This window comes from Prenolepis imparis, unplaced genomic scaffold (genome assembly GCF_030444845.1).
Source record: "Prenolepis imparis isolate NDT839.2.m4 unplaced genomic scaffold, iyPreImpa1.0 SCAF_2, whole genome shotgun sequence".
Taxonomy (NCBI): Eukaryota; Metazoa; Arthropoda; class Insecta; order Hymenoptera; family Formicidae; genus Prenolepis; species Prenolepis imparis.
The window spans coordinates 15235804-15254670 of NW_028141160.1; the positions used below are offsets into that span (position 1 = coordinate 15235804).

The window sequence follows — 18867 nt, forward strand, 5'->3', positions numbered from 1 at the left end:
CCCTTCATTACACAACCATTTCAATAATTGATAGATTTATGATATAGATTTATTTTAAAAATAATACATATTTTTTGAACTGTATAAACTCCTTTCACTTAAAAAATATTATTTAAATTATTAATAATACAAAGATTAAATTTAAATTATCTTATAACATCTTAACTTATTTTAATAATTGGATAAATTTCAAAAGTTTACGGATTGTACGGAGCAAAAATGATTGCTGTTGATCAAATATATTTTTTTTATTTTCTTCACACTAACAATAAATACATATGAATTTACAAAATATATGTTTAACTGTTGGGAGACTAAGATTATCATTTGCCACTATAAGAAAACTTGTAGAGGTAGAGATTTGAGTCTTAATCCAAGAAATATTCAATACGATAACAATATAGTATATGTACAATTTTCTCAAGATTATTTTGATGCGAATCTTCTTAAAACGATCGTCGCGACTAGCTACAAATGAAATGCATATGCGATCGCAAAGATTGTGCTGGTCTTAAACGATGATGGAGGGCAAAGAGTATACAGCAAAATCGAGACGTTTTGCTTCTTTGTAGCAAGAGAAAGGGATCTTGGCCGTAGTTTGCTGATCGCGTTCCTCGAACTGATCACCCAACTGCTAGCTATTCTCAACATTTCTAACTCACTTTTCAGCATGAAAGCGCGGTCATGACTTTTCACCTACAAAGATATTGGGTGAATCAAATTGAGCTTTATTTAATAAAAATCTCAAGATATTATTAGAATAACTTTTGACTGTTGACTTATAGAGATATTTAATGTCAGACCAATTAAAACATTGGAAAATAATGTCCTATCGAATTCTCATTGGAAAAGGGGGGGAATCCTGTCTATATATTATTAAATATTTATTATTAAATTTATTAGATATTTGTATTTTTATTTGTTCGACTTTTGTGACGCATTTGTATTTTTATTGTGCAAATGTTGCCGACAATCCTTTCTCTTAAGACCATTCTCCTTGTATTGATTGCACCGCGCCGCGGACGGAAAAGACCTCGTGTCTCAATATCACTGAACCAGGCTCTCTAATTTATGTCAATTATACTTATGCTGCTCCCCATTATCGATCAACGAAATTAGTGTGTTTTGTTCGCGTCGCGATAAGAGAAATTCAGCAACAATTGTGCGCATTTTGTAAATGAAGTATTTTTTTTCTGACGAAGAGAGAAATGTTCCCCCGTAATAAAGTAAGGTATTACATTGGTTCTTTATGATACCTCTTTCAGCCTCTCTCTATCAACGAAAGCTCCGGCGGCAATATCCCACGAAAGTATGCAGCTTTATGAAACGCGCGCTATATAACTAACATTTGCGCTCGAAGTGGAAAGTTACGTTCTCACGTGGCTTCTCTTTCGCGGAAACTCGATGACTAATTTACTTTTGTTTATCGGTACTAATTAATTATCCTTCTGTAAGATATGCCTCGAAAATGTTAACTATTTACGCTTGAAATATTTTCACGATGTCATGACGGTCGATGTATTACGTTTTGTATTACATCGAAAAAAAATTTTACCATTATTTTAAGTTAAATTAAATCTAATGCAGCAAAATTTAATGACGTGCTTTAATTATTTCTTATAGTACTTTATGCATAATTACCTCGGATTTAAGCATGCGACTTTTATATGACGTAAACCATCGCGTGGGATGCATTTTAAGCTACAAATTATATAATTTCGCGTGAATATTGCGCAGAAAAAAAATATCGCATATGTTAATAACTTGACATATATCTGAATTTTATAATTATATTTTTAGTATAATTAAGAGATAATATATAATGATATTTTGCGAGAGAAATAATATAATTTTATGTATAGTAATGATACTAGGTATGTTAACGCTTTTATGTTTAATAATATATTAAATAAAAAAGCAGAGAGACCAATATGGTACGAGAAACCAACGACAAAGAATATAGTTTCGATTAACTTGTTTATCTCGTTCAGTTTTTTATAGATCCTGAGGTTTATATATATATATATATATATATATATATATACATATATATACATATATATACATATATATACAAACCTCAAGATCTATGAAAACACAATAAACAAGTGTGTATATACACATATATGTATACATACATAATCTTGTTTCATTATTCTCATTTCTCGCTTCCGCCTGATGAAGATTAAGAATTTATCAGCAATATTCGGGAGCGCTTGGAACATCTCGAAAATTTGTGTTTATCAAAAATATAGACTATATAATATTTGAAACATTAAGCACACGAAAAATTGATAAATATTGAATATAAGTTGTGATTATTACAACGTAATTACTTGTTTTTGCAATGCACTTGTAAAATCCACAGTTCAATTTTCCATTTACTTTTAAACATCATTTTTTTAACAATTGTGTTCAAAAATCGTTATCACGTCACAGAAACTGCATTCCATATTTCATATATTGATGTTTACGAATTTTTAAAAGTAATTATACACAACGAATAGTTCAATTTGATTTTTTGCTTAAGAAATCCATGTCAGCATGAATCACACATTTCGAGACGACCTTGTAGTGATAAGATTGCGGCGTTCCTTTAATTGCTTCCACCTATAAGCTTGGATTGTATGAAAGCGTGCACACAACTTGAACTATAATCACAGAATATTACCGGATTGTTATTATCACACGTCATACGTGAATATCTTGAATCATTTGCCTGATCGGATTTGACATAAGAAGATAAAGAAATGTGCATTGAAAATAAAATAGTCATTAGCAGCACAATCATTCTAACTTTTACTGCATTATGGTTCTTTAAAAGCAGAAATTTCATACAAAATACTATATTTTAAAAATGTATTAAGCATTTTTAAGATGTGTACAATCATATATCAATTTATTCTTGATTATCACGTTAATTAAAATGCAATTATTTTTCCAATATTAAGTATCTTCACTAGATCTTATATATAAAACTATTAATATCTATCAGCTCTTCTTGATGGTATTGCGGTTTTGAACAATATCGCGGAAAGTATTTTTTAAACGTTTTTTTTTTATTTCTTCTATTACAATATTATTTCCTTATTTCGCGGTCGTGTTATTTCCTTGTATCTTTTATTCGATTACGATATCACTCTCAATAAGTCTTAATATACAAACTGATTGCATTTAACTTAATTGTAAGTGAACCAGCTAAAATTACTCACAAAATTTCAATTTTTGATGTGTGATTTGTCCGTTTAAAATCCGTTAAAAAAATTTAATGTCTTTATTTATTTGTGATACTATTATTAATCTTGATTCATTCTCACACATAAAAATATTCGCGCGATAGCAATAGCGATAGAGGAGTTTCACGTGCGAAATGCAACGGAAGCCTTAGATCGGTGGTGAAGCTCGGATACAATACGAACAGGGTTGCGTTGCCTGATTAAAGACGAGACAGAGTTGTTTCGTGCATTTGAGTGAAGTTTTACTTCAAAAGTTTCGAAAAAAATATAACTGTTATCGTTTAAATGGCCTTCGCGAAATTGGAACGCCATCGATTAAAATGCGAATTGCGACAAAAGCTTGCACTGCACAGTAGAGACAAAATTTTTTAACGAAGAAATTATATTTTATAAAAATAAAATATTACATAAATATACATATAAACGATAAATATAAAACTATTTTAAATTTTCGAAATAGGAATCTAATTATATCAAAAAGTATTCAAAAGTTCCAATTAATGATTAAGAAGATTCTTTGCTTTAACAAAACATAAATCATTTTTTTTTATTTACGTACTTATCTAATTTTCAATTTAGTTTATCATTAATGCGTTATTCTAATCTTATGCTTGTAGAATATATAGAATAGAATATTGACATATATAGCTGTTGCTAATTTGTGACAAAAGGCAATATATCTATAGTGAATCAGTAGCTAATTTACTTTACGAGTTACATAATTGTAAGTAAAATGCGCCATAACTTTCTAAGGCGCGAACCCACGGATTACTTTTGTCTTTTGAACATTTCTTCAATTAAAGAACTACGTGGGAACCCGGTAGAGAGCTCAAGTTTTTCATTCCTCTTCCCGTAAATCCGCGTAGATAATTGCCATTGCTGCGTGTTGCGTGTTACAGATATATACTATAAAGACCATGGGAATAATTCCTTTCGTATGCCGTAACCAAGTGAAAGACAGCTAGCCAAGACATACATTAATCCGTATAATCTTGAACAATTCGAAGAATCGGATTTGTGTGAATAATCCAAAAAAATATTTGGAAAGAAAATAATTTTAAAAAAATAGAGTAAAACGAAAAGAATAACTAAAACCACTTTGTGTCTAATTAAGTTCGTATAATTAAAGAATTTGTATTAATATACATACATATGAAACATTTTTATTGTAATCTGTGTTTGATTTACGAATCAGATTCTCTAGAATATTTCGACTACTCTTTATTTGTCTTTCTATTGTTTTTTCTCTTTGTGAACTCTACTTGAAGCAGTTGAGCGAAAGTTTCTTATGTAATCAGCTAATATGTATTATAATGATGATCTTCTTAGAATGGCAAGAACTTTTGCATCACAAATACACATAAAACTTTATTTTATAAGACATTCATATTGATTCTTTCTAAAAATTAAAATATAATATTATATATATAATTATATATAAATTATATAAATTAAAAAAGCTATTGTAAATTTTTGTATAAATACTTTTTTATGTATGTGTTGTCTTTTATGATAAATTTTGAATGATTATGATAGTTCCTCTTCTTCCTCAATATAATTGAGATTTTTTTTTAATAAAATATAGAATACATTGAATGAAATTATATTTATATAGAAGAAGCATAATTAGATTTTTAGATTCTAACGAAATTATTCCGATGAGTTCATCTTTGTTTATATTAAACACAAACTGTATCGATTCGAAACGTAAAATATCAAATTTCCAATATCTAATACCGCTTATTAAGTATGGCACGTGAATGTCATTGATATTCCAATTCTGATAGCATAAGCATTTTCGGTTCGTAAATACGTGCTACGAAATGCTCGTAAATACGTTTGTCAATATCGTGTCATGTCGCACAGCGTATACGTTTATATCGTGCACATTTCGCAAGGATAATTCGCATAAATACATATATATGCAGAATATGATAATACCGTGCATCTCTTGTGAGTCACAAATGTAAGAAACATGTATCGATAAAGACAAACGAAGAGATAAGAGGTTTAATTATACCGCGTCGGTTACTTCGCGACAATTACGCCTTACCTGTGTCTTGCGTTTTTACTTCTGTTCTCCATCCGATGAAACGGTATTTTGCGTAATTACTGACACACGTGCACTGTGGGAACAAAGTTCAGGGTCACGCATTTCGCCGCCTTTCTAAATGCGGTTAATTGATTCGCATGCTAATCATGTAAAAAATTGTTAATAATATGAGAGTTATATTTTAACGACAGAGAAAAAAATTGACAGTTTTTTACCATTTCTAAAAGATTTTCGCATGGCAAAGATACGCGCGATTAATTATTGCAAGCAATTATCGCCGTGGTAATTAATAAGAGAGCCCATTATCGTTAACGTAAAGTATTGCGAGTTTACGAATCCCATCTGCCACTTTGCTCTTTATTTTATAATTACTATTTCATTGTAAATTATACGTGTATTACTGTGCTCACTTATTAGTGTCGTTAGACTATAAAATTAAATTTGCAGATTGTGCGAATTTTTTTAGAGTATAGTGTTTTCTATGATTAAAACATATATCAACAGGTTTCAATTATTTTAATATTAGTTTCAATTATATTAATATATTTTTATTCGTATATATATATATATATATATAAAGTATTAGATATACCTACGTGTACAAAGTATGTTAATTATATTATGTAGTTAGTAATATCTCTTTTTAGATATAATAATATTTGTACGAGAGATGATTTTATCTTGGCAATGCGTGAAGGAGAACACAGTCGGTGTACCTGAATTATTTCGACCACGAAGTGTACCGATTACAGTTATGGATCGCGAACGTTACTTGTGGGATGATCCGAAATGTAGGGCGGCAAAGGCGAAGTCGCGACCTCGGCGAGGTAAAATCATTTTACCGTTGCTTGACATTCTTCAAGTTAGTACATTTGTAATACAATTGGGTGGTCTCGGTAGAGAGACGGTAATGCGTTCGCTTCGATATACGTGGTCTTGTAAGGGTCCTCGTAAAGATTGTGAAAGTCTATTAGGTTTGACAAAGATACACCGTTATATTCACTTATGAAAAGTATTTGTGCTATGTTTATAAAAAATGTCAAGTGTGTATAAAATTATCTCGAATCAGCTATCCAAACAATTATAAGTCTACATGACGTTACAAGATCTACACGATAGTCTAATTTTTCGGATATGGTTTAGATATTTTTTTAAACTCTATATTGCTGTATTATTTAAATACTTAAATTATTATATATATTTATTTTAATTATACACAGTTGAAAAATTTGTGTTAAATTTAACAAATATCACATGTCCCAAACGGTCCACAGAAATTTTTGTGTTAATTTAACATAATACGGATATGTTAAATGATGACACGAATATTGTGTTAATATTTTAACATAAAATAAATGCAAACTTCAAGTAAACTTGAAATAAATTTTGTGTTAAATTAACATAGTTTTAATGTAAAAATTAATTTAAAAAATTGTTAATTTTACATTTTATCATCCCCACTTATATTATAAAGTAAAATTAACATTTTTTTCTGTAAATTTTAACAGATAAATCTTGTCACTAATAATGTCGAACATATTTATTATGTAAAATTAAAAATAAATACACATTGTGTTATTTTTACACTTATTTTGAGTTATTTTAATAATTTAACATTTGAGTTCAATTAACACAACAGCAATATGTTAATTTAACACATGAATGTGTTAAATATTTAACACAAAAATTTTAACGGGGACCGTTTCTAACAAGAAAAACAAATTTTCCAACTGTGTATATATAAATCAAGGGTATAATTAACAAGGACAAGACAATGCCCTTTCGTCTTTAGCAAACACACAAAATTAATCCGCATAATAAATTGTGAAAGAATTTGATTTCTATTATAAAAAAATTCTGTCATAAAATTCGGATCTATATTTTTAATCATGTGTTATCTAACTAAAATGCGGTTTTTTACATATTACATTTTATTAGGTAGATAACGATTAAAAATGGATGTGAGTTTTGCGGTAGAATTTTTTTTATAATAGAAATAACATTTTCTTTCACAATTTATTATCTAGGTCAATTTTGTGTTCGCAAAAGACGAGAGGGCATTGTCTTGTCGCTAACTTGTTAGTCATATGTTTGATTAATGGACATTACACTAAATAGTATTGTTGAATAGAACGGTGATTTTTTTTTATGGTCAAACGGTAAATCTTCTATCGTACGTAAATGATATATCATAACATTGAACGCATGAAATGACAAATTGGAGCATTCGTCAACCGAATCGATATATTCTTATTGGCGACCTCGCGTTGTTTATGCAAAACTCCAAAAGGAAAAAAGCAGGTCGTCTTTGCAATACTTGAGAAGTCAAACCAATTAAGTATAACGATTACACAGCGCGATATAAATAAACGCAATAGATATAGGTAAAATTATGGCTGATCTTGTCTAAAATAAATACAAAAGTAATACAAATCCGACAATAGTTAACTTAATTTAAAACTAATGTCTTTTTATAAAAAAATATATTTATAACTTCAATATCTGCGTATTTCGATATTTTAATAATTTTATAAACTTTTGTCGTTAATAAACGAGGATGCGCCGCACTGTTTAGATTAAGCTTTAATAAAATCAGCAAAACTTTGTTGACGCAAAAAAATGTAACTAATCGATCGTAGGGTGGCCGAGTATGGGTGCCGCATCCGGAGAAAGTGTGGGAGGGTGCCGTCCTCCTGGAGAACCACAAGCAGAATCAGTCGACGCTAAAAGTACAAACGGAAGAGTCGAATCAGACGAAGACGTTGGAGATCAAATCAGACGTGGATCTTCCGCCGCTCCGAAATCCCGACATTCTTATAGGAGAGAACAATCTCACATCGTTGTCCTTTCTTCACGAGCCCGCTGTCCTCTACAATCTCCAGGTCCGCTTCCAACGGCATTCCATCTACACTTACTGCGGCATCGTCCTGGTAGCCTTCAACCCGTACAACGAATTAAACATCTACGGCAATGACACGATATGGGCCTACAGAGGCCAGGCGATGGGCGATCTGGAGCCTCATATATTCGCCGTCGCCGAGGAAGCCTACACGAAATTGGAGAGGTGACTAATCTTTCGTCAATATTTATCTATTGATTAGATCACTGATACAGACATGTCTATATATATTGATGTTAATTAAAAAAGCAGATCAGAGATTTTTCTATTGGATTAAAAGTAATGAATAGATAGAAAGTTGAAGATATTGATAATTCTATTAAATAATAAATCAGCTTTTTATAGAATATTAAATTTTTATAGAATTGAAATAATGTTGTAAATAATATGTTATTAAATTTTAAAACAATAATATCTTATAAAAATTAAAATAATAATGTTATAAATAATATGTTATAAAATACTTTAAACTCGAATAATATTTTTTGACAGAGATCAGCTGATAACTGTCAAAAAATATTAATCGAGTTTAAAGAACTATAACATATTATTTATAACATTATTATTTTAATTTTTATAAGATATTGTTTTAAAATTTAATTAGCAAATAAACGCTTTAATCAGCTGATTTCTGTCAAAAAATATTAATAAAGCATTAATTTGCTAATTAAATTTTTAAATAATAATGTGCTAAAAATATTAAAATAGTAATATGTTGTAAGTCATATATGTTATAATACCTTTTCTGCAATTAATATTTTTTGACAGAAATCAGTTGATAACTGTCAAAAATATTAATCGAGGTTAAAGAATTATAACATATTATTTTAAAATTTAATTAGCAAATTAACGCTTTAATCAGCTGATTTCTGTCAAAAAATATTAATAAAGCATTAATTTGCTAATTAAAAATTTTTAAATAATAATATGCTAAAAATATTAAAATAGTAATATGTTGTAAGTCATATATTATAATACCTTTTTTGCAATTAATATTTTTTGACAGAAATCAGCTGATAACTGTCAAAAATATTAATCGAGTTTAAAGAATTATAACATATTATTTAAAACATATTATTTTAATTTTTATATAACATTATTTTATTCATATAAATTATTTTTTTATAAATAATTATGCTTTAATGAAAAGTAGATGTAATTAAATTAAAACTAATTTAATCGTATTTATTTAACCGTAGAAAATAAAATATTATTATTAATTTTATTCAATTTTATTTAGGGAGAACCATGACCAGTCGATTATCGTCTCCGGCGAGTCGGGTGCAGGCAAAACGGTCTCCGCAAAATATACTATGCGATACTTTGCGACTGTTGGCGGATCGGCAACGGAGACGCAGGTCGAGAAGAAGGTTCTTGCCTCTTCTCCCATCATGGAGGCGATAGGTAATGCGAAAACCACTAGGAACGACAATTCCTCGAGATTCGGCAAATTTATCGAGATCCAGTTTAACAAGAACTACCATATCACCGGCGCCAGCATGAGGACCTACTTGTTGGAGAAGTCGCGAGTCGTGTTCCAGGCGAACGAGGAACGAAATTACCATATATTCTATCAGATGTGCTCGGCGGCGAAACGTCTTCCCCAGTTGTATCTATCCGACCAGGATCAGTTCCATTATCTCAATCAGGGCGACAATCCTACGATTGACGGCGTAGACGATCTCGAGGGCTTTGACGAGACGATCAGTGCGCTGACGATGCTGGGCTTCACGTCCAAGCAGCAGGACGATATGCTGCGCATTCTAGCCGCCATATTGCACCTAGGTAACGTAAAAATAAGCAAGATCAAGGACGCGAATGATGAAGTGGACACCGAATCCAGCTATATCTCTCCGTCGGATCGACATCTGCTGATTATCGCCGAACTACTCGGTATCGATGTAAAGGCGATGCGTAAGTGGCTGTGCCATCGGAAGATCGTGTCGATGCGAGAAGTCTTCCTGAAGCCGATGAACGTGGAACAGGCGATCGGCGCGCGGGACGCTCTGGCTAAGCATGTATACGCCGAGCTCTTTAACTGGATTGTGGTCGGCATCAACAGTTCCTTACAGTCTCTCAGCAAAGCACAGTATTTCATCGGTGTGTTGGACATTTATGGCTTCGAGACATTCGAAGTGAATTCATTCGAGCAGTTCTGTATTAATTATGCAAACGAGAAGCTCCAGCAGCAATTTAATCAGCACGTCTTCAAGCTGGAGCAGGAGGAGTATTTGAAGGAGGGCATTGAGTGGACCTTCATCGACTTCTATGACAACCAGCCGTGCATCGATCTGATCGAGACTAAACTCGGGATCCTGGACCTATTGGACGAGGAGTGTCGCATGCCAAAGGGTTCGGATGCCTCCTGGGCGGAGAAATTGTACACGAAATGCATCAAGTCGAAGCATTTCGAGAAGCCAAGGTTTGGCACTTCGGCTTTCCTGATTCATCACTTCGCCGATCTTGTGCAGTATGAAACAGTGGGCTTCCTGGAGAAGAACCGTGACACCGTGATTGAGAAACAAGTAGACGTGCTGAGAGGCAGCAAGAACAAACTACTGAAAAAACTGTTCAGCGACGAGGATCCGAAACTGGCGGTGCCGCATACTAGGGTGAAGGTGTCCACGCAGAAGAATACACAGACGAACTCGTCCAACAAGCAAAACAAGAAGACTGTCGGCTCGCAGTTTCGCGATTCGCTCAACATGCTGATGGCCACATTGAATGCCACGACGCCGCATTATGTTCGCTGCATCAAACCGAATGACGCGAAAGAGGCCTTCGAATACAGTCCGGTGCGAGCGGTGCAGCAGCTGCGCGCCTGCGGTGTTCTGGAGACCATCAGAATCTCGGCTGCGGGCTTCCCAAGTCAGCGAACATACAGTGACTTCTTCCAGAGGTATCGCTGTCTCTGTAGATTCAAGGAGATACGGCGAGACGATTTGAAGGAGACTTGCCGACGTATACTGGCTAGGTATATCAACGACGAGGACAAGTTCAAGTTTGGCAAGACCAAGGTGCTCTTCAGGGCCGGTCAAGTAGCTTATTTGGAGAAACTGCGTGCGGAGAGACAGCGGGACGCCTGCGTGATGATTCAGAAAACCGTGCGCGGTCTGATCTATCGTAACAGGTACACGAAGATCCGTCGAGCGATCCTCGGTCTTCAGAGATACGGTAGGGGTTATATTGCGCGACAGAAGGCGAAGGCTATAAGGAGGGAGAGAGCCGCGATAAAGATACAGTCGCACCTGAAGAGCTGGCTGCAGAGGCGATGGTATTTGGAAGTGAAACGCACAATCCTTGGTCTGCAAACGTACGGCAGAGGATACATGGCTCGCGTCAGATACTGGATAATGAAGGACAATGCTGCCGCAACGGTGATCCAAAGATTCGCCCGGGGATACCTCGTAAGAATGGCGTGTAAGAAGAAACTTAGGGACATAATTATCGTGCAGTCGTGCTTTAGAAAGCGTCAGGCAAAGAAGATCTTCAGGCAGTTGAAAGCCGAGGCAAGAAGCGTAGAGCACGTCAAGTCGCTCAACAAAGGATTGGAAATGAAGATCATCACGTTGCAACAAAAGATAGACGAATTTGTAAGTGGCGTATCATCTGTCTTGTATAATGTATAAGCTTTATAAATTATTTATTATTTTATCATTATTTATATACTATATGTTTTGAATAATACTAATATTTAAAAAAAAAAGATATATATTGCACTTTAGAAATAAAACTTATGAATGAATTTATTGTTTCAGGCAAAGGAAAATCAATTCTTGAAGAATATTCAAAACGAAATGATAGACTTGAAGCTCAAGCTGGACAACTTGAGATCCGTCGTCGTTGAGAATAAAAAGTTGAAAGGAGTGATTCAGGAAAAAGAGAGGGAACTGAAAAATATACAAGAAAATCTGAAACAGGAGAGAGACGAGAAGATGGATATATTGCACGATAAAGAAAGGATTTCTCTACAAAAGAGCGAGGAAAATAAGAAGTTGCAGCAGGAGAACGAGAGATTACGAAAGGACCTTTCAATAGCGACCGAGAAGTTGAAGAGCAACCAACGCGGTGCTGAGGAGAATCTAAAATATCGTCTCGAGCAAGAAAAAGATCTGCTTCGGCTGGAACAGGATCAGGATCGTGGAGCCTATCAGAGACTGCTCAAGGATTACCACGAACTAGAACAACATGCGGAAATAATGGAACAAAAGTTAACGTTACCTGGGCATTCGCGTTCCTTGAGCAACGCTTCAAGTGGCAGTGGTCAAATCGCGTCCACGGAGATTCCACAAGACGATCAAAACATCGTAAGTCGATATACTATTAAATGAACCCGGGAATAATTCATGTACGAGAAATTTGAATTTTAATACTATGAAAAATATCGACGTAACTATAATTTATTCGATTTACATTGATGTTATACCGATTAAAATTATTTTTTTATTCTGCTGCAGGATTTTGGTTACGGCTCTGTGAGGTCCACGGCTTCCTCGTCGACGCCTTACTCACGAGTGGAAACGATTGACTGGAATCAACAACGGTCAGACAGTCCACCGGACGGAGAAGTTCAATCAAGTAAATCGCCTCCGGAAACGTCTGCACACGCACCCGTGGACATCGGTCTAGTTCTGAAGCTGCAACAGAAACTGAAGGATGTCGAGAAAGAGAAGGGCAGATTGATCAGAATGGTCGAGGATCTGGAACGCGATAGTAACGAGGAGTCCACCAGAACACAGGATTCATTCAGAGTAAGTAAAGGAAATGTTATTTAGAAAAATAGCTCTGTCAAATTTTTATTTTTTTGACAATCGTTTATATGCCATCAAGTTTTAAAAATATTAAAAATATTCTAGTACTTGTCAATCTCTTTTTTCCGGCACACAAGTTCGCAATATTACATTATTAAGACAATTTAAACATTATTAAGATGTTATCGATATAAACCTACACTTCATTGTGTGCTCTGTTGTCTTATCGCTATTATCAGTTATCAGATTAACGATGAACCGAGACAATATGATTTGTTTGCAGCTTCAAGAACTGGAAATGGAAAATTCGCAAATTAAAAAAGATTTGAATTCATTGAGGAAGACCGTGTCATTGGGCAGTCCATCATCCGCGCAACAAAATCTCATGAGTAATTTATTATTACAACTCATTAATTATATATCTCCTGCATTCCATTTGTTAATAAGCACTGTAGATATATAAATTGCTTTTAACATATGAGTTAATCAACTTTGTATCTTTCAATAGCTAAGAACTGAAGCACAAGAGACATAGATAAACACATTTGCATATCTTCTGTAATTTCTATTTTCTGTTTTCTATCCTGTGCTAGATTTCTGCTTTCTATCCTTTTTATCCTCTAAATCTACTGTCTTCTTATTCATTGTTTTCTGCACTAATTATCTTAGCTTAATGTGTTAATAATTATAATATTTCTTTCATTATATATACATCATGCATCTCACATTGTTCGTATGAAATTGTCGATTATTATATCAGTATATTATCGATAATTTCGATCAGTTTCTGCTATCTTTAAAAACTAAAAATTCCAAGCATATAGAAACAAGTTTAAAATTTCGACGATATAATAATTTACAAACGTTATGAAAATTATATGTTTAGAAAGTTCTTTAAAATACTTTTGATACACATTTATTATATATTTTATGTATAAAATATATTTTATATTTTATTGTATATTTATGTATAAAACATATTTTGCATATTTGCATTGTATGTGATAATTAACTGCTTTCTTGCTATTAATTGCCAAGGTCGCCAATGCTATAAATAATATGTAACATAATACGACTAAGAAACACAGAATAATATTGACATAATTATATTGTAGTACAATTCGAGGCGCTGCAGGAAGAACTGGAAAGAAGAAGAGAAGAGTGTATCCAGCTGCATAGTGTATTGGCTGATCACACACGCAGGATGAAGAGCTCAGGTGCCAATTACGGTCGCGACGTAGACATCATAAACGAGGATGGCGAGTTAGTACTTGCCTTCGAGGCGCAGAAAAAGATTAACAGGTAATACGAAATGAGACACGCGCTTAACGAGACGAGTTGATTAAGATATAGTGCCGAGTCTAACAACAGTCTTTTTGTGCATGCACTTCGATTTTCAGTAAACTTAAGACAAAGGCACCGAGAGGAGAGTGAGTTGAGCAGATTCTCACGTTGCGACCCGTTTAAGCATTTTGTTTTGAACTGTTCAATCAAAAAAAAAAAAAAAAGATTCATAATTTCACGATATCATGAATGTCTTGAAACATCTTAAGCCAAGTCATTAATTTTTGCAAAATATTAGCAACTACATCAGTGTTGTATGAATCATGCTAAATCTTCTAACGATTTATTATTTCTGATCATTGTCTGTCCAACATTTTCACTTCATACTAGCACTAATAACATACAGGCACGATTTCATGCTTAACATATAATTCAGTTTTTTGAGATTGAACAATTCAAGAAATTTGTAATCACAATAATTCTAGAAAAAAAAGAAAAATTTTTGTTTTGTTTTGAAGGCAATTGGAGGATGAGCTGCAAGGAAAAGAAAAGAATTGGCGATCGCAAAGAGACGAATGGCGAAACGAAATAGACAGGTTGCAAGAAGAAATAGAGAAGCAGCAGAAACTGCTTTCCATTAATTTAAGTAAATCGCCGCAGACCCAAGCGGAACTTTACATGCAGCACGAGGTTGCCAGATTAACGTCTGAAAATCTAGTAAGTAAAGCAAATTTTTATATATATATCTATAATATAAAATTAACTGTATATTATTTTTAATCAATTTTGTTGCATCGCTTTCATTTTTAATTATAATATACACACACATATTTTTGACATATATATTTGTGTTAAAGGATCTTCAAGAAAAATATGATAAAATAGCAGAGGAATGCAGACGCTATAAGAAACAATGTAGAATCCTGGCAAAGCGGCTGAAAGATGCTGGCTGTAAGTATAATAATTATACGTCTATTGAAAATAAAAAATATTACTGTGGAGATATAGCTATTAAAAAATGTTTTCAAGCGTATCAAGTATATATACATATTTTAAATTACTTTATCTTAATGCTTTCAAAGTCGAAGGAGAGGATCGTCCTTACGTGTTAAGAGGCGCCGGTGAGTGAGTGCGTGGTCTTGACAGATATCATGAATCATCACCTTATTGAACAATTTGTGTGAAGAAGCACACATTTTATTAAATAGGAAAAAAATTATATTATAGAATAAACAATTATACTAATTAAGTAATTTCGTGTGTAAATATTAATTCAGCAAATAGAAAGTAGAATCATATCAGTGCAGACTTTTCGAATAATTCGATAATACATCATGCAGACCATAACTCACCATCGCTTGCATGTGTCGAGCACGCGACATAGTTCGGCATAATTTTGAGAAGCCTATAAATCGCAAGAAATACCAAAATTTCAATTTTTTTTCAGTGCCTAACGCGGTAGAATATGTAAACGGCACCGCCAATTCAAATACTTATGCAGATGGAAATAACATGCCTGCCATTCGCAAGAAAGAAAGAGATTATGAAGGAATGTTTGAATTCAGGAAAGAAGAGATCAACGTGATTATACGTCACCTAGTCATTGGTAAATCTATATATTATCTTTTAATAAATCTATCTATCAATATATTGTCATTATATATATCTTTACAAATTTATACTGAATGCTTTACACTCTGTTCAGAACTGAAACCCCGTATAGCAGTGACACTGCTACCGGGTTTACCGGCCTACATCCTCTTCATGTGCATCAGACACACCGATTGCATCAACGACGACGACAAAGTACGATCGCTGTTGACTGAATATTTGAACGCCGTTAAACGCGTGTTGAAGAAGCGCGACGACTTCGACTCCAGAGTGCTCTGGCTGAGCAACACCCTGCGACTGTTGCACAACATGAAACAATATTCCGGCGACAAGCCGTTCCAAATCGAGAATACACCTAGGCAGAACGAGCAGTGCCTGAGGAACTTCGATCTGAGCGAGTATCGCGTCGTGCTGAGTAACGTGGCGCTCTGGATCTTTAACAATCTCGTCACGAATCTCAAGGAGAGAATCCAAGCGCTCACGGTACCGGCTTTGCTGGAGCACGAGGCCATATCCGTGCCGACCGATAAGACCGGTCGGCCCAGGTCGTCGTCGATGGGCGGCGAGCCGGATTCCACGCAGCAGAAGCTGGATAAACTTCTCGGCGAGCTGACATCGGTACACAAGACCTTGCAGTATCATGGCGTCGATCCCGAGGTTGTGGTGCAACTGTTCAAGCAACTATTTTACTTTATGTGCGCTAGCGCTCTGAACAATTTGCTGCTAAGGAACGAACTCTGCCGGTGGACGAAGGGTATGCAAATACGGTAAGAAAAAAAAGGCTCTTTTTTTGCTGAAATAAAAAATCAGACACAGAATTGCTTTGCAAAAATACATGATTTAAAAAAATTGATGAAGAATTGACTTCGTGAATTGAAAAACTTATTATTAATCCTTAATTCTATTATTTGCATAATAGATATTGCATATATATATTTCCTGCAATAATATATGTTTTGTGTTTCTTAATAAAGGTATAATATGAGCCATTTAGAACAATGGGGTAGAGATCGACAACTGGAGACTGCGTCCGAAGCGTTGCAACCCATCATACAGGCATCGCAGCTTCTGCAAGCACGTAAGACGGACGAGGATGTTAATTCCGTCTGCGAAATGTGCAACAAACTGACGGCTAACCAGATAGTGAAAATCCTAAACCTATATACACCAGCCGATGATTACGAGTGTCGAGTTCCTGTCTCGTTCATTAAGAAAGTACAAGATAAACTGAAGGAACGCGGCGAGAACAACGAACAAGTAAGCTTTCTTAGACAAAAAATCTAAAAGATACACTAAAATCGCACGTGAATGCTTATCATTTTCCCATAAATGTATTATAATTAATATAATTTTCAGCTATTAATGGATCTAAAGCATTCCTATCCTGTGAGATTTCCGTTCAATCCGTCGGACATTCGGTTAGAAGACATCGAGGTACCCGAGGTGCTTCATTTGCCGATGCTCAAAAAGGTGTAATGTCACAAGACAAGCATAATCATGGTCACGATTTCTCCGTTCTATACCAGTTTTTAGTTGAAATTGTTATTCTCACGGATAACCGAAACTCATCGCTTAGCCCAATCTTTGTTCGTACAAGAGTTAGATATACTGATAAAATCAGACTAAATTAGACGTAGAGACGCATCGAAAACGGTTTATCGATATACATATATCACGTTTTATATGTGTTTCTTTTTTACTCGGGTAATTTGTAGATTCTACGATATGTCATTGTTCCAAATCGTTCACGCTCGCGTTTAAAGTCAATTCCGTTGTGTAGATAAGTGTGATCGGGTCTCGGTGAAAAAAATCGATATTTTTCGTTATTGTTGATGTACAGCATTATACATCGAAGTGTAAAAGAGAGGTACGAGTATAAAATTCCTACAAGGCTTTTATTTCGAATCTGTTATTCTTTGCGGCATACGAAGAAATATATTTATTTTATCTCAACAAAATAGAAAATTGTGGTTTTCAAAAATATAAGTCAAATCGCGATGCGGAACACTTTTCGTGCTCCTAAGAAAACAATGATCTAACAAATACGTGAGAACGATTAAATACAAAACTTCCAATTTATATATCGAAACTTTATTGCTTCGTATCGCGAATCTTTGTAAGAATTTTGTACATATTATAAAGTTGAAAACTTGTTGAAGATGTAATTAATGTATAAAATGGAAACGCGTGCACACACGCGAGAGATAGAAAGAGCAAGAAAAGATATAAAATGTTACGAATGTTGGAATATAGATTGTATATTTTGATACGAAAGAAAGAGAAAGAATTATTATAAAAATAGAGTCTGATGTCAAAACGACATAAGAATGAGAAAAAAAAAGAAATATGAAGGCGACCGAAAGAAACAGGGATATAAATTGTTATTATATTTTTAATTTATAAATATATGTACATGCGATTGTATTTTGTGCCATTTTATGAATAGATCATAACAATATTTGTTATTTCGTCCAGTCCGTCATTGGTTCTGTTCATTACATTCCACAGAATAGTGTCTGAGAAGAAAGAGAAAGAAAAAGAATATACCTCTTCTCTCGAGAGATGTTATAAACAGAATATTACACAATTGCACACCTTGACTCGATGTGACATATTTATGTGTTGCTAAAGTGAAAATAAAGCCGTTGATGACAGTTCTTACTCCATTTGTCATGCTTCTTGCGATAGAAATTTTTTATTTTAAAAAATGACAATTTTATATTAATTTATATTATATATTAAGTCATAAAACATTAAAGTCTTAGCAAAAATTTGCACTATATATCAACTTGAAAAAATGTTTAATTTTTTTTTGGACAGGATAGATACAGGAAATATAAGAGATAACAATATCTAAATTAGAGATGCTCTCACATATTAATATTACACTGGTACAAAAATCAGAGATAATATAATTTTTATTGTATAAATTACCATGTTCTAGCAAATAATGAGTAACAGTATTTGATTTAAGCAAATAAAACTCCTGACGTTGCAAATGCAATATTATAGAGAAGCAATATGATTGTATAA

General features: G+C 33.7%; 1 protein-coding gene across 5 annotated transcripts in view; it reads left to right on the forward strand.

Moving 5' to 3' along the window:
* Positions 1–18838, forward strand: part of Didum (dilute class unconventional myosin) — a 48319-nt gene extending 29481 nt beyond the window's left edge. The window contains exons 5-19 of one of the 5 annotated variants that reach the window (XM_083058595.1): positions 5937–6116; positions 7929–8353; positions 9429–11781; positions 11947–12495; positions 12646–12939; positions 13223–13328; positions 14055–14241; positions 14340–14369; positions 14742–14940; positions 15081–15174; positions 15306–15344; positions 15671–15829; positions 15929–16601; positions 16809–17091; positions 17191–18838. In XM_083058595.1, the coding sequence (XP_082914721.1) occupies positions 6069–6116; positions 7929–8353; positions 9429–11781; positions 11947–12495; positions 12646–12939; positions 13223–13328; positions 14055–14241; positions 14340–14369; positions 14742–14940; positions 15081–15174; positions 15306–15344; positions 15671–15829; positions 15929–16601; positions 16809–17091; positions 17191–17310 (5559 nt within the window). In that variant the 5' untranslated portion in view covers positions 5937–6068 and the 3' untranslated portion in view covers positions 17311–18838. The remainder of the gene's footprint in view (positions 1–5936; positions 6117–7928; positions 8354–9428; positions 11782–11946; positions 12496–12645; positions 12940–13222; positions 13329–14054; positions 14242–14339; positions 14370–14741; positions 14941–15080; positions 15175–15305; positions 15345–15670; positions 15830–15928; positions 16602–16808; positions 17092–17190) is intronic. The other 4 variants (XM_083058598.1, XM_083058597.1, XM_083058596.1 and 1 more) reach the window with 4 other exon arrangements.
* Positions 18839–18867: the final 29 nt, after the last annotated feature.